Below are 16,616 nucleotides of genomic sequence, written 5' to 3'. Positions count from 1 at the left end.
TTTAGAAATAAAAGTTTTTTAAACAAAAAAATGCCCAAATATGAATTCCATCATCTAAAATGCTTGATGATTGATGATGAACTCTGGTATAAAAGAGCTTTTGGCATTAAATGAAGAAAAAAATCTGTCCTGGCCCCAAAGCCTTCCCAATTGTCTTTTGTGCTTTATGTGTTCAGATTCTCATTTTCATGTTCTTTCAGAATTCATTTCTAAAGCAAGAAATCAAATTCTCTTCTCTCTTTCCTACCCTCTTCCCATATGGTGAATAATAATCACTCTTGCTTTCCTGGTACTATCTTATGGACACAGTAGAGTTACGGTTATCATATTTAAGGCAAAGGAGTCCTGGGAAAAAGAAGTTAGTTATGCACAGTAGTGTTCTTTGAGACTTCTGCTTATGGATATGAAGGTCTTCAGAATCTGTAGGCACCCCCTAGAACATGTGTGTGAAGTTAACAGGGAGCTCACCTGGAGTTAAATCAGCAGTATGTTCTGAAAGCATAGTAATGGGAGATTAAAGGGAGCGGCATAGGATTCCTGTGCTGGCTTTTGATGCTTCAGGTTAAATGACAACTCTTTTTCTCTTAAATGGACTCCAGAACCCTTGGTGAAGCAATTTAAAGTGCTAGTTGGTCTTATGGTCTAAGTCTTTCTCATTGCACAAAGCATTTGAGGGTGATGTAGCAGATTTTCCCCATAGTAACAAACTCCCTAAAATCATAGGGCTTTTCCTCCTTTCACATTTAATTTAAGAAATCCTGCCAGTATTCATCTTACAGAAATATGAGCAAGGGTGAACCCAGAAGAGCCAGATGACCAGAAGCCTCTACATCCCTTCTAACTTTGGGAGGATCATTAAGATTACTACCCCAGCAGATTTTGAGGAACTCACTGCCAATGGCCTTTTGGAGCATCTAGGCAGGTATAATTAATGGAAGCAGGTGACAACATCCATGTGAGCATCCATATTTAGCACAGAGGTGCCTTGGATTTATTGGAAAAGAAAAGCATGATTATGGCATCCAGAGAGCAAGGATATTTTTACTGATTCTGGGAATAAGATTACCTGCCCACACCTGACCAAGGTCTAAAAGTTTACATTATCACTGTACAAATTAAGTAGCATGTTTTCAAGGGAGGAAATTTTGAAAGAAAATCTTGAAAATGGAAAGTTTATTAAGCTGGAATCCAAATGAAATTATTGGATAGAAAGGCTGACATTCTTTCTTTAAAAGGAACACTCGTTAGGATTCTATATTCTTTCCTTCTGTCAATATTACATTTATTTTGAGGCCCACTATGTTCAGTTTTATGAAACTGGCAATGTTTTAAGCAGAGCAGTCTGATTTGTGCCCAATGTCTCAAAACTTTAGCAATTTCTTAGCAAAATACAAATGATTAGATAATCATCTATTTAATCTCCACTCAAACATTTCAGTTTATCTGAAGATGTTGGGTAGAAATTTCGTTTTGGAGCTACTGTTTAACCATGACTGAAGTATTTTCTTTCAAATAAAAATAATATAATTGAAAACTGGAGATTGGATATCTAGTTTAAGAAAGTAGTCATGAGCCAGGGCATAAAATTTAAAAAAAAAATTCTTTTTTTTTTTGTGGTGTCTTTAAATCTAGATCTCTATTTATTGACTTCCGGACTTTCTCCTTTTAGATTCTTGTAAGATATCTTGTGCAAATAAAGGAAGTGAATATACCCAAGCACAGATGATTTCTTTAAAAGCCAATTGAAGAAGTTTTAGGCATTTTTGTTTTAATTTTTAACCAAAGCCAGTTGCATATGTTTGGCAGTGACCACTGGCTAAAAGTAGCTGATAGTGTCTCTGCCTTTGATAATCAGAGACTGGGTCTCCCCACTGCAAAACTTCTGCCATTAGAGGCCCCTGCTTCATAGGGAGATTCGGCAGTTCTGCTTCATCTCTGCTTTTCTTAATTGATCAGTGATTTTAAATGCGAGGCAGCTTTGTCAGCTGTTAAGAAACAAAAATTGTGCAGCTTGTCTCTGACCTGATAGACAAATTTTGAAGAGGTATATAATATCTGCAAGACAGAAAAATGTAATGATGTTTTATTGAATCATCTTTGAGAGTAGATTGTGTCTCAGGTGAATTCTAAGAAACTAGGTAGGTTGCTTCTTCTCTTTTGGTGTAACAATTCTGAAGGATGGTGACATAGGCAGGCATCAGCTTCTATAGTCTCTCCTAAGAAGATTAAAATGAATTTACAGTGAGAGCCTAGGTTCTTCAAGGGATATTTCTAGGTGAGTAATACGAGAACCGCTCAGATACATTTTAGTAGCTGCTTTGAAAGATAGGGAGTCAACTTTAGGTTTTACTATCTCAAACTCATTGCCGTGCTGAACACCTTGTATGATGTTGTCTTTGTCTCTGGTCTGCACCACGAATCATGTGTTTTATCAATCACAATATGAAAGCACTGGCTTATCAAATTCCCCATCCATTTGTTATTGTGGTGTTAGTGGTGATTCTGTGTGTGACAGTGAGGGGAAGCAGATATTGAGGTTGGGATTCCTCTCATAATTGTTACTTTCACTTTCAGTGGGTGTTCAAATAGTAAAATTGACTGCAACCTACAAAACCAGCCCTTAGCATTTGCTGCTAGATGTCTTTCCAAGGGGAAGGACTGCAGCCAGCCATGTCCACTGGATGACAAGACAGCAGCATGGGCGGAGACCAGTGTTTAGTTCCAGGTCTGCCCCCTCAGCAGCTGAGTCCTGGGCAGCTGTGTGATTACAGTTGGGCCCTTGTTTTCTCATCTCCAAATAATAAGTTTGAACCAGATAATTTCAAAACAACTTTCTGACTTTGGGGCTTTGTGACTAATTGTTGAGACTCATGACAGTGAATTTCTTGTTTGTGCCTAGTTATCCACAGTGGGTGGTTCTCATGAAGATGAGAACGTCTGAATACAGAGAGGTTAATTTTTGGAGCAGGGGCTGAAGCCCCCAGGAGTTGCAGGGTTGTTGCACCCCAGAGATCCAAGGAAAGTGATAATGACTAAACTCACGCTCCAGACTGCATTCATCTTCTAGCCTTTTAAACTATTTTCCCCATGATTATAAAAGTCATAAATATCCATTGTAGAAATTATTAAAATGTAAAAAATAAGAAAGAAGAATATCACAATTCAATCTGATTCCACCAAATATAAACAACAATCTTAACATCTAGCATATTTCCTTTTCAGTCTCCCTTCTGTGCAAATTTTTTAAAAGCTAGATACATGCATTTATATGGATACAATTTAATATGTTGTTTTCATTTAACAGTATAGCAAAAGTAGCTTCCCATATCATTAGGAATACCTCTTAATGAGCAGCATCAGTATTATGGGTTCTAAGAAATCCATGCTGAGATGAATATAATAATGGCTAACCATTATTGAGCATGTAATATGCCAAACACTGTTCTAGGTGCTTAACATTCTTAAAAATTCTTATATTAGCCCCATCAAATATATAATATTGTTATGTGCCATTTTTTTAGAGAAAGAAGCTGAAGTTCACAGAGGCTCAATAACTTGCCCAGCCCATGGTAGCCAGGTATTGCAGTTAAAGTTTGAATCCAGGTCTTTCTGATCTGAGCTTATACTCCCTGCATTATGTTTCAAAATTTTTTTCTATTACCTGATACTTTTTCTTATTGTTTCCTAGAAATAATAATGATGTATTCAACATTTTTACATACATTTTAATGCACATTGAATTAAACTCTAGGATAAAATTGTAGAGGTGGAGTTATTAGTTCAAAGAATATAACTATGATACACAGTCAGAATATATTTTCTTGAAAATTTTTTATTCCATAGAAAATATATTTTTTAGTGTAACATCATTATCTCACTTGACTATCTCAATTTATTTACTAATTTTAGTTTGGTTTGAAAAAATTCATAAAGAATTATTTTGTTTGCCCAGTTGTGCTAGGAACCATGTATTTTATTTTACATGTAACAAAATATTTTTTTCCTTTGGGTAATAAGTAACCTGACTGGCTTTGTTGGACAATTCAGAGAGATTTGTAGCAATTCTTGGAAACCATATTATTTGTAGCATCAAGCTATGTTCAAAACTATATTTGTAAATGGAAGAGAGATTCATATGGATAATTTAGAGTACTTTTTTGAGCTTGCTTTGACAAGTTTGATATAATGGTGCTTATTCCTTCAAAATTTGTAAAATTATTAAAGTGCTGAAATATTTGCTTTTTGTGTGAAAATGGTGGTCACCAGGCAGTTCTTTTCTGATACTTGTTTTTAATGATGGATTCCACCTTTTCTTTTCTTTTTTTTTTTTTTGGTTAGGTTTGCCTCTCTTGGTTCAAAGAACAATTGCAAGGACCATTGTACTTCAGGAAATAGTAGGAAAAGGAAGATTTGGAGAGGTGTGGCATGGACGATGGTGTGGGGAAGATGTGGCTGTGAAAATATTCTCCTCCAGAGATGAAAGATCTTGGTTTCGTGAGGCGGAAATTTATCAGACAGTTATGCTACGGCACGAAAACATCCTTGGTTTTATTGCTGCGGACAACAAAGGTATTTTCAATCTAATTGGGTTTAGCAAGTAAAAATTTTCGATCTATTATCAGGTGGGAATAAATAATCTTTCTGTTTAAATGAAATATAAGTGAAAGTCTGGTTTATTTATTGAGGAAAATAAATCTTTCTTCTTTTTTTATAACTAAATGTATATAACCACACAATATTGTGGAACAAGGAAGTGACATGCAATCATGATGCTGCAATAGCCAGGTCAATGTTGCAAATATTTGATGTCTGGTGTTGGGGAGGAACTAACCATCCAAAGCAGAAACCTCCACTGCCCAGTCCTGGGGATCCTTGCCTTGCTAAGTTTCATTTCTTTTGTGTTTGCTACCTTATGGAGGCATCTCAGAAGGTGGGAGCATTTAGGCATATAGAGCAAAGGAATATCTTTGGGAGTTATGAATAACAGTTATTTACCAACCAGGATGGAAATATTTCAATAACAGGTCTAGACATACCAATGAATGCTAGCTGAATATTTACCTTTTCTAGGACTGTATTCTTCTGTATAACAGACTTTGTCTTCAGGACTCAAGTTTTCAGTGAACAGTACCTGTAGGTTTGTGTTAGAATGGTGGCAAGTAAGACAAGTTTAGTGAAATCTGGTAGTATTATCTTGAACATCATTTATATCTTTTTTTGTATTTTTATTAGTTATTCATGACAGTACAATGATCTTGACAATTCATACATTTGAATCAAATGGGATATAATTTCTCATTTTTCTGATTGTACAAGTTGCAGAATCACATTGGTCATGCAGTAACCTATATACATACAGCAATAATAATGTCTATTTTATTCTGTTGCCATGATTTATATCTTGAAGTCTAACATTTACAAATGACAGTTTTTATTTTTTGAATTCACCCGAACAAAATATAGCATCAGTTTTTTAATATTTAAAAACAGTACTTTAAAATATTGCATATATGTATGATTAATCAGTGGCAGGGTATAAAGTTTATGGATTACCTAGTCTGTCTTTCTTCTTTCAGCAAAGCTCTGACTCATTTAACTATTCAACAAGGGAAAATGGGAAACAAAACTGAGCAAAACTTGATTCAGTTCATGTTTAAGTTATAACTCTAATGAGTAGTACTCATGAAGGATTTTGACTCACAGTTATAATCACATAACAAAGGGGTTAAAACAAATTATCTCTGGATGTCAGGCATCCACCACTGCCTGTGAACATTGAAAACCTATGATTATTTTGACCTAATATAAACCTGATCATGAAAGTAGTCTTTTAATTACATATCAAAAGAGAGGCTTAGCATTTATTGTGTATTTTGGCTAAAATTCGTTTGCAGATGATTTGTCATTTCTGATTTGCTAGGGAGAGACAGAAAAGCCAAGATGAGATTAAAAAAAAGTTCTTTTCAAATTCTTAACTACATATACTTTGAAATTATATCCAGGTTTTTGAAAATGAAACATTTCTTGTTCATCTATTAAGAACACTTTTCCCTCACTTGAGTTGAACTGTTGGTTAGATGAATTAGAGTGATATCTGTTCAGTAGTGACTGTAGTTATATGGTTCATTTTGAATTTTAATCATGATGTTTACTGGATTATGAAACAATATGCACAAGAGAGATCATCCTTATTTTCTCGTTTATCTGGTCTGTCATACCTTTCTTGTTAATCACTTTGTACCCAATACCAGATGGTCTCTAATATCACTTTAATCTTTATAAATTCCTTTAGCTTTGCTACATTTTACAGTTTCATTCACTTTTTAGTCAAGTGTCTGGCAAAGTCATTGAGGTAAGAAGGAGAGTGTGAGTAAGGGTGATTTTGTATGTGGCCAGTTCATTAGTGAGCTTTATCATGTAACATTGAATTTTTGTGTTCTTAGGAAATTTATTACTATCTTGGCTTGAAAATGAAATATTTTGGGAAAAAAAGCAGCTTCTGTATGTAAAGCACCAAGCAAGAGAGGTTCTTAGCAAGTGTTCATTATAGATTCCTGAGTGTCAGAACTGGTCAGGATTGCCTAGGTTATTACAGATACTATTTAAAAAGTAAAGCTAATTCAAGGAACTCTAATACTTAAGGAAACGTTAGGTTAGTTTCTCATATGCTATAAGTCTTTTTAAAATAACCAGTACTAGCTTTTGCTTAAATGAAGTCAATTATTTTAAAATGCCTTGAAATTGCATTTACATAGGCTTTTGGGGAAAGCCATCAACTTCATATTTTGAAAGGTAAATAACATGGACAGTCTTAAAATGTTAGAGCTTTTATGATAGCAGTAATACTTTGTGTAAATTTGTTGTAATTCTGGTCTTTATTGCTACAATATTTCTTAAAAGCTTTGAGTAATTTATAAACACAACACAGAGCCTAAATGTTCCTCTCAATGGTCTCTGCTGTGATGTGGCTATTGTTGCCTGCAGGTTTTGTTCAGAGGGAATAAGAAAGAAGTTGTTCATTTGTTAGATTCACTGTGTCACAACTTCCTGTTTCTATGGTGGGTCTGATATCAGCATCTTCAGTAATTTATTGAGAAACTTTAGTAACTTGGACTACGAGCAGCCCTACTGAAAGGAATTAGCTTTGCTTTGTTAACAATTTTAAATACTGACATTTGGTAGAGGCTTTTGTCTTCTTTCTTCATATATATTTACAGCAACAAATTATGTCTTCTTGTTAGATAATGGAACGTGGACTCAACTTTGGCTTGTATCTGAGTATCATGAACAGGGCTCCTTATATGACTATTTGAATAGAAACATAGTAACAGTGGCTGGAATGATCAAGCTGGCCCTTTCAATAGCTAGTGGTCTGGCCCACCTTCATATGGAGATTGTTGGTACACAAGGTACGTATTTCCTTTCAAATTTTTTTTTCTCCTTGAATATGAGGATAGACAGCTAAGTTGTATGTTGTATTTTAGTATTTAGTTTAGAAAGTCATTCATCTAAACAGGCAATGTTCTCAAATTTGGACTCATCATCTCTTCATGCTCTTAAATTATTGAAAACCCCCGATTTTTTTGTATTTAAGTTATATGTATTAATATTATCATAATAAAAATTAAAAATGAGAAATTTAAACATTTATTTGCTCAAAGTAGCAATTATTAATCAAATGTTGACATAAATAACAGTTTTTAAATGTTACATCATTTTTTCTAATGCAAAAAGCTAGTGAAAATAATGGTTTTACATATTTGCAAATCTCCTCAATGTCTAGATTTTTATAGCTGTTCTTTGTTAAAGCCTGTCCTCATGTGTTATTTTGTCAGAGTAAAAAGAAGGTAGCATCACACAAGATATGTAGTTAGAAAAGAGTCTCAAGTACCTCCAGGGATCTTTGGGTTACCTTTGGGAACAGTTGGTATAGAATAAAGCTTAAATTTGTTTTTTAAGAAAATATTTTCCATGTTCTTATGTTCACACAGTAATAGTAATTCTTTCCCAATTTTTTCAAAAAAATATTAGTGCCTACAATGTCACTTAGTGTTCTAAGTAATGAAGCCTGGTGATGAACAGGACAAAGCCACTGCCCTCATTCAGCTCACAGTTCAGGTGAGAACTGTCTGAGAGAGACAGACGCTAAGCATACACATAAACAGACAGGATAATTCAGGTGCTAAGATCTAGGAAGAAAGCAAAATGGGCTGCTCTGATGAAGAAGAACTTGGAGTGCAGAATGGGTGGTCAAGGAAGACCTATCTGAGGAGGCAATATTTGAGTTAAGTCTTCAAAATAATTCTTCTTGGAGGGACTCAGTTTTTAGTAAAGAAAAAAATGAATATGCTTTTCTTATGCTTCCTAGGTAAACCTGCTATTGCGCATCGAGATATAAAATCAAAGAATATCTTAGTGAAAAAAAGTGAGACTTGTGCCATAGCAGACTTAGGGTTGGCTGTGAAGCATGATTCATTACTGAACACTTTAGACATACCCCAGAATCCAAAAGTGGGAACCAAGAGGTAAGATGATTTCCAAAGCATACTAAGACTTATGATTGATCAAAAAAACAAACAAAACAAACAAAAAAACCAAACCTGAAAGCCTACAAAAACCCTGAAAGCTTAAAATACATGTATAGAAGGCACAAAAACTGCTGGGGAAACATTAGGTCCAAGAAAGTAAGCTGAGTCATTGAGAAGTCAGAGAAAACACAAGTTGGCTTTTTTGGCTATATCGACAATAGCCATTTGGGTGCAGTCAGCCAGTGAAGAGAAATGGTGAAAGACATACAGATATATTATTTTTCATGTTTCACTTTCCAAGGATGCGTTTTCCTACAGATAAGAAAACAGTGCCCCTTAACAACGTGCATGGTCCCTCCAAAGCTTTATCCTTCATAAATAAACCAAAATTCAAGGCTAGTTCTACCTGTTCAGGTTCTAAAAAGCAGATAGAAAATCAATATATTGAAACATAGGTAGGAACTCTATATAGTGCATAATTTTATGTGCTATTTTATTCCCTTAATATTTAAAGATACCATGTAACAATTTATGTATTGCCTATAGGGTACTTACCCTTAATTCTTCCAAAGTGATGTGTGTTAAGATAATAAGCTTGGAAAAACTTCCCACTTTTAAGGGAGAGAGTCCCTGAAATTAACAACAAACATTTTTGTAAATGTGTGAAATATCTCCTATGGATTAGGACAGGCTCAAGAGTAATGGGATTTCCTGTCGTTTTCTTGCTACGGCCAGCAGGTGGCTATGTGGCCAGACTACTTCCATTTCCTTTATGAGTTTCAGGCCTTATGCTACTTTGCCATAATTTCAGGGTTCTTGAACTTGAAAACAGCAACAATCAAGATATCTTCCTGGAGTTGTTCAAGGCCCTTCAGAGTTGAGAATTCCTAAACTGGTATAACTGGCCTCTTAGCCATATCTAAGATTTCAGGGTGGCACCTGTGAGTCCTTCCCTTGGTTTCCTGGGATGCTTTAATAAGGTTGCAGGAACACTTCAGTGCACTTTATTCAGAGCAGCCCTAAGGGACCTCTTTTCTTTTCCCCATAAAAAGAAAGCCTTAACTTTCTCATTAGACTGCCCTCACAATAGGGACCTAAGGGGAAGCTTGGATGGTGGATTTCTTCAGGGGAATCTAACTTTTTTTTTTTTAATTTCCTTTGCAATTTGGCTTATTATGGGAATTTCTTTCTTTTCTTTTCTCCTCCTCCTCTACTACTATTTCTTCTTCTTCTTCTTCTTCTTCTTCTTCTTCTTCTTCTTCTTCTTCTTCTTCTTCTTCTTCTTCTTCTTCTTCTTCTCCTCCTCCTCCTCCTCCTCCTCCTCCTCCTCCTCCTCCTCCTCCTCCTCCTCCTCCTCCTCCTTCTCCTTCTCCTTCTCCTTCTTCTTCTTAATGCAAGTCTAGAGAATGTTAACAAACTTCACTGCACTTTTAAAAGAGCTAGGAGGTGTTGTATCCTGACTTCAATGTTCTAGGAAATCTCCAAAATGTCCCTAAGACAACCAGACTTAGGTCCCATGGACTAGTGATTGCTTCCATTCAGTCCTGTTTATAGAAGGCTACAGTTTTCTGGGCACAATATAGTGAAATTGTTCATTCAGAGAGGTGTCTGTGGCATGCTTCTTGGCTCTGAATGGAAGGCTTGGGCTCAGAGTGATGGTAAAACACTCTCCGCCCTCTAAGAGCTGCCCGAGGCAGCAAGCCATTGGTGGAGACTGAGCCCTCTCTCTCTTGCTCACAGTATTTCCCTGAAACTTGTATTTTCCAGGTACTAGATACCTGGCACAGTTGCAATAAGACCAAATTAAATGGGGCTGGGGATGTGGCTCAAGCGGTAATGCGCTCGCCTGGCATGCGTGCGGCCCGGGTTCGATCCTCAGCACCACATACCAACAAAGATGTTGTGTCCGCCGAGAACTAAAAAATAAATGTTAAAAAAAAAGACCAAATTAAATGACCTCCAGTTCTATTCAAAGTGTTTTTTAATTGTTGGCTAAGCTAATAACTGTATTATTTACATTTATCCTATATAATGCCTCAGATCTACCTTTAACATTGATGTAAGCTATCTTAATTTATATTTTGTATCAGGGTTTATTAAAACTGTGTTTTATTGGACTGCTACAAAGTCATACACAAAATTTGAAATGTGTATGTTTTTTAAGGTATATGGCTCCAGAAATGCTTGATGACACAATGAATGTGAGTGTCTTCGAGTCCTTCAAAAGAGCTGACATCTACTCAGTTGGTCTAGTTTACTGGGAAATAGCCCGAAGGTGTTCAGTTGGAGGTAAGATATTGATAATATTCTTTATGTTTGCCAATCCTCAATACTCTGAAATTAAGGTGTGACTTCCTAAGCACTATATTGAGTCATTTCTAAATAATTAAGAGAATAACATCTGGTGATTCCTTTCCAGTAAGAAAAATGAAGCACATTGAATATAATACTTTACATTGTAAGTACTTCTTACGATGTAAAAAGTTCTGATAACTCTGATTTCTATAATGATTTCTATAATGATGCTCTGTGCGAGACAGTTGAAAGTTACATAGTTTTGTGTGTAGTGAGTTGCTATCTTTACTTTATGTCTCAAGGAGGTTAAATGACTTGACATTAGACTTTTCTTGTTCTCTGTTTCCTCTGATACAAAGAATGTAGCAAGGTGAAGATAAAGGTGGGAGGTAAAACAAACTTCCTGCCTCTATTGTTCCCAAGAGTTTATAAATTAATAATGAGAGGAAGAAATTGTGTGTATGAAGCCCTACAAGTGCAGTCTGATGGAATTATTTTATCAGTGGAGAAAAATTAAATGCTTATAGCAATGGTTTAGAGTTTTCACTTTCATGTGAGATAGATATAGCATGAAGCCTTGGTTTAGCAACTCCCTGAATGTCAGACCAGCAAGTTTGTTAGTCTCACTTTCCTCATCTATAAAATGAGAAGAATGAAAGTGACCCTTGGGCTTTGAGGACTTAATGAACTGATTCATGTGCAAGCTTCTTGTATGTAACCTAGTTATAGTAAAACTTCAATAAAAACTGTAATTATTAAACTACATTCATTTTTTTGCATGTTGTATTGATGTCATTTTGTATTATATCAATCTCATTTTTAAAATGAGATTTATGAAAATCTTCTAAGGTTAAAATTATATTTAAATGAGAAAACACACTTTTTTATTCATAGATGAGATAGTAAAATATTCAGGAGTATGAAACTATTTATAGAAAGAGTAGAATTACAGTGGTGCAGAACATAAAAACCGAATTTGAATTAAAAAATTCCACATCTGCTGCTTGCTATCCGTGTGTGTTCTTGAATAAACCCATAATACCTTGCCACAGTTTCTTCTTCTGTAGACTAGCAGTGATACAGTATGCTTTTTAGTTAGTAGTTTCGAGGGATACATTAAAATATATAAAGTGGTTAAGACAATGCTTGGTACATATCAAGATATCTTGGATACTCATTATTTTTATAAAATTTTCATATTTTTGAGATTTGATTTTATGGTTTTGTCATTTAAATATTTTAAATAATAGAGCTATAATTAATTTAAGACTTTATGAGGGTGATATTCTGATAATTAAGGTCACCTTTGTCTTTGTATTTGAGACTTGTAAACATCATTCTTCATGTGGACATATCCATATTCAACTTCTTCTGGTTGCTTCTCCAGAACATTCTTAGGTATAGTAGTTTAAAATATAAATGTGAGGGGCTCACCTTTAAAAGATTGTCTAAAAATTTTTAAAGAAAGAAAACTTTCTTTGAAAAAAAAATCATTTGATAGAAAAATATACTTTATTCACAGAGCAATAAGATGTGTTATAAAATTTCATGATTAGGATAAATAATGTGTTATTTTTGAATTGCATAATGACATTTTATGGAAATAAAAAAACCAATATAATTATTACATAATATCTTATGTATGACATATAGCATTTAATTACATAAATTTTTATGTTTTCATAATATAAAATTCTATAACTTCACAAAGCTATTCAACTGAGTGCTTTAAACTTAATCCTTGGTTTAATCATGCTACATTATTCTATATTATTTTAATAAACCTGACTTTTCAGCTTCTGAGGGTGTCACTTATGCCTATATGACCTAAATGATATTAATGTTAAATAAATACTTTTATTGATTATTTATAAGGGAAATTTATTATACAAATTTCTTGTAGGAATTGTTGAGGAGTATCAGTTGCCTTATTATGACATGGTGCCTTCAGATCCCTCGATAGAGGAAATGAGGAAGGTTGTTTGTGACCAGAAGTTCCGGCCAAGTATCCCAAACCAGTGGCAAAGCTGTGAAGTAAGGCTATTATTGCTGTTGTTTTTTATTTATTTATTGTGTGTGTGTGTGTGTGTGTGTGTGTGTGTGTGTGTTGTAGTGCTGGATATCAAATCCCAGCTATGTTCTCAAGAATCATCTTTCTAGTATATTTCTTTTCCAGTAAGTATTAGAGAATTTTTAGAGACCATATTGTTTTTCTTGTGTGAGATTAACTGAGGATTGAACCTAGTGCCTTACATGTGCTAGGCAAGCGCTCTACCACTGAGCCACAACCCCAGATCCCCTACTTACTTATTTGATAAACATTTTTTGAGTTCTTTGTAATATAATTGAAATTAATTAAACAATTGTCTAATATTAATAATTTCTTACATAATAAAGACTACAAATCTGTATTGTTGGAAATTTCATGATTAAATCAAAACTAGTGAATACTGAGTTTGAAGACTCAAACATTTCCAATATTTTGAAGATGTTTTTGCCTTGCTGAGGCGTTGCTATTGTAATTATTTCTTTGTCATTGGTTTTCTTTACAATTTGTCACGTATATATTTATGTATACACATATATCCTAAAAGTCATGTTATTTGTTTTATATATTGATAAAACATGATTAAAACTTACAGTAAGTATTCTTTTCAAAAAATTTCAGTATTGTGTGTGTGTGTGTGTGTGTGTATTCATACATGATTAGGATAAATAATGTATTATTTTTGAATTGTATAATGACATTTTATGGAAATAAAAAAGCAATATAATTATTGCATAGTATTTTATGTATGACATATAGCATTTAATTACATAAATTTATATATATATATATATATATATATATATATATATAAAATCTGATCATTTTCATTGCTGTGTAACATTTCATTCTATGAAATGAACAGAATTTTTTTATTCATTTACTATTAATTATTGTACATGTAATTCATATTTAGTTTTTAACAAATGATGCTGCATAGTGAGGAAAAGTTTTTGGAGGAGTGTAAAACTAGTTGTTCTTTTGAGGTGTCCATATAGATTGTCAAAGCTCCAAATAATGGGAATTCTAAGACCAGTTTTTCTGTTTTTTCTTTTTTATTGCAATTTTTGGGATCTCTAGTATACTATCACTTGAAAGTTAAGACAGTGGGTATTCTTGTTTGCTTCTTAAAACCTTTTGTTTTTCACCCTTGACTATGATATCTACGATATTGCTTTTTGTTAAAAATAAGGTTTAATAAAAGCTGACATTGGTTTCACTGTTTGTTCCCTGTCTGTGAGGTAATGATATGGCACTTCTGCTTTAGTCTTTTGTAATGGTGTTTTTTATTGTTGATGTCATGGTTTTTGTTTGTTTTGTATTGTTTTGCTGCAGTACTAAGGATTGAACTCAGGGTCTTGTGCATGTTGGGCAAGTGCCAATCATGTATTATTGAAATGGATTCAACATAGTTATTTTATATGTGATCAAATTTGAATATCAGTTCTACATACAAATTTTATGTTAATCCTGTGTCTCAAATATTAATTTTTTTAACCATGGTTTATTTATTACTATTTTTTTCTTCAACATTTCCTTCTAGCCTCTCAGAACTTCTTTCTAAAGTAATTTTCTTATTTCCTGATATGCATCCTTTAAAAGTTTGTTTGTTTGTTTGTTCATTGTAAGCCTACTTGTTTTAAGAATATTTAGTTTGGGTTGACCAAAATGTATATTTTGTCCTCAGTCTTGAAATAGTTTATCTAGTCATACAAATTGAGATTAATACTAATTTTCTCTAAGTACCTTCAAGTTATTATTCCACTGTCATTTGGCTTCCATTATTGTTGTTGAGAGGTCAGCAAATACCAAAATCATGTGTCATTTGACTTAATTTTTTTTTCTGATAATTATTTAAAGAACTTCACTGCCTCTTCAGTGTTCTTTAAATTCTTTATGATGTAGCTTGGTTAATCTTGCTTGGAATTTTTGTCCTTTCTAATTTGAAAGATTTGTAACATTCCTCAGTCTGGAAGAATTTAATAGATCATCTTAAGGTATTATCTCTTAAAATAGTTTTTTTTTCTTTTCTTATTGTCTCTATTACTCATTTATTTGAAAAAAATAATTGAAAGCATATTAAACTTTTTAAAAATGTTCTCTGATTTTTTATATATGTATTTTTATGCTGTATCTCTCAGAACTGTCTTCCAGCTCAGTAATTCTGTCTTCAGAATTCTGAAGTTCTTCTATTCTGCCATCTAATTCATTCATTGAGTTATTTATTTTGATTGTTATATTTTTCAGATTGAGACTTTTTTTGGTACTTGAAAAATGTTCATTTTACTCATGTTTTGAATTTTCTTGCTTTTCAAAGCATATTTTGTATACTTGATATCATTTAATTCTAACATCTGATATTTTTATGGATCCAATGCTGCTGGTATTGCTCCAATTCACTCTTATTTATGGTACCTTGTTTTCTCCTATTTTTGTGGAGTTTGTTATGAGCTCAGGTTTACTACAATGTTTAGAAGTATGGGCTTGATTTTTTTTTCTTCATCAAAGCCAAGACGTAAGCAATTTCATTTATAAGCTTCCTTTCTGGGACAAATGCATCATTACATTTAGGATTTGTAAGCATTTTGACACTTTCTGCATGCTTCAGGCTGGGTTTCTTGTCTTTCACATAAAGTAGTACAGCCTGAGATGGGCCGACACCACCAAAGCAGCCACCTGCATCAGTGATCCCTCTTGCTCTGGTTTCAAGCCTTCTCATTGTTTTACCCTCTGAGTGCTTGTCTTCTTTCTTTGACTGGATTTATACTGATTTTCAAATATTTTTAAATTTGTGTTTGAATTATTATTTTTAATATGGTATATTTTTCATATGGTAAAAAGCACAAATTTTAGCATACAGCCTGATGCAATTTTTCATACATACTTAACACTTGGATCAAGAAAAGAAATTTCCAGGGCTGGGGTTGTGGCTTAGTGGTGGAGTGCTCACCTAGCATGTGTGAGGCACTGGATTTGATTCTCAGCACCACATTAAAAATAAATATGTAAATAAAATAAAGATATTGTGTCCAATATTTAAAATAAAAGAAAGAAATAAAAGGAAATTCCAACCCTTTTCATGTCCCTTGCAGTCTTTTAGGTTCCTCTTAGAAGATTCTGCCACATTCCCATAAATCAATTAAGTTAATTTCAATTGAAAGTTCAAATTAAGTTCATTTCTACCAGGTTAATATTTGTGTTTTGATAATATTTTGAAGAAGTTTGGCTCTGATCTCCTTCTTGTATTGTTGTAAGCTTAGCATTAATTCCTGGGTTTGTGATTTTGCTTCTTTTGCACTGTTTTGGTAAGTAGCTGAAGTCTTTGACATTTTTTTTTTTTAATCTCTTGCAGGCACTCCGAGTCATGGGAAGAATAATGCGGGAGTGTTGGTATGCCAATGGGGCAGCCCGCCTAACTGCCCTTCGAATTAAGAAGACTATTTCTCAACTTTGTGTCAAAGAAGACTGCAAAGCCTAAAGATGATAATTGTGTCAAAAGGAAATCTCTCATAGCTTTCTTTCTTTCCCAGTTTTCCTTTGTATGTGAATTTTTTTTTTCCATTTTTGGTTCTACCTCAAAGATGATGCAGTACAGTATTTAAATGCCCAAAGGCAGCAGGAAAGGATAACTCTAAAGTTAAGCATGAGCAAGAGTTGACTTTATCCACTCTCCATGTTGTCTTTAATTTTATTTTGAAAAGCAACACATCAACTTATCTTTTATTTAATGAGAAAGATATTATAAA

At 33.7% G+C, this 16,616-nt stretch overlaps 1 protein-coding gene across 1 annotated transcript in view; it reads left to right on the top strand.

Moving 5' to 3' along the window:
* Positions 1–16,348, top strand: part of Acvr1c (activin A receptor type 1C) — a 70,912-nt gene extending 54,564 nt beyond the window's left edge. Inside the window, exons 4-9 of the mRNA XM_026401459.2 lie at positions 4,339–4,569; positions 7,242–7,409; positions 8,369–8,525; positions 10,693–10,817; positions 12,727–12,857; positions 16,223–16,348. Coding sequence (XP_026257244.1) covers positions 4,339–4,569; positions 7,242–7,409; positions 8,369–8,525; positions 10,693–10,817; positions 12,727–12,857; positions 16,223–16,348 — 938 coding nt within the window. The remainder of the gene's footprint in view (positions 1–4,338; positions 4,570–7,241; positions 7,410–8,368; positions 8,526–10,692; positions 10,818–12,726; positions 12,858–16,222) is intronic.
* The last annotated feature ends 268 nt before the right edge of the window (positions 16,349–16,616 follow it).

This window comes from Urocitellus parryii, chromosome 1 (genome assembly GCF_045843805.1).
Source record: "Urocitellus parryii isolate mUroPar1 chromosome 1, mUroPar1.hap1, whole genome shotgun sequence".
NCBI lineage: Eukaryota > Metazoa > Chordata > Mammalia > Rodentia > Sciuridae > Urocitellus > Urocitellus parryii.
The sequence above is the reverse complement of the archived record's forward strand: the minus strand, read 5'-3'. Positions and strand labels throughout refer to the sequence as shown.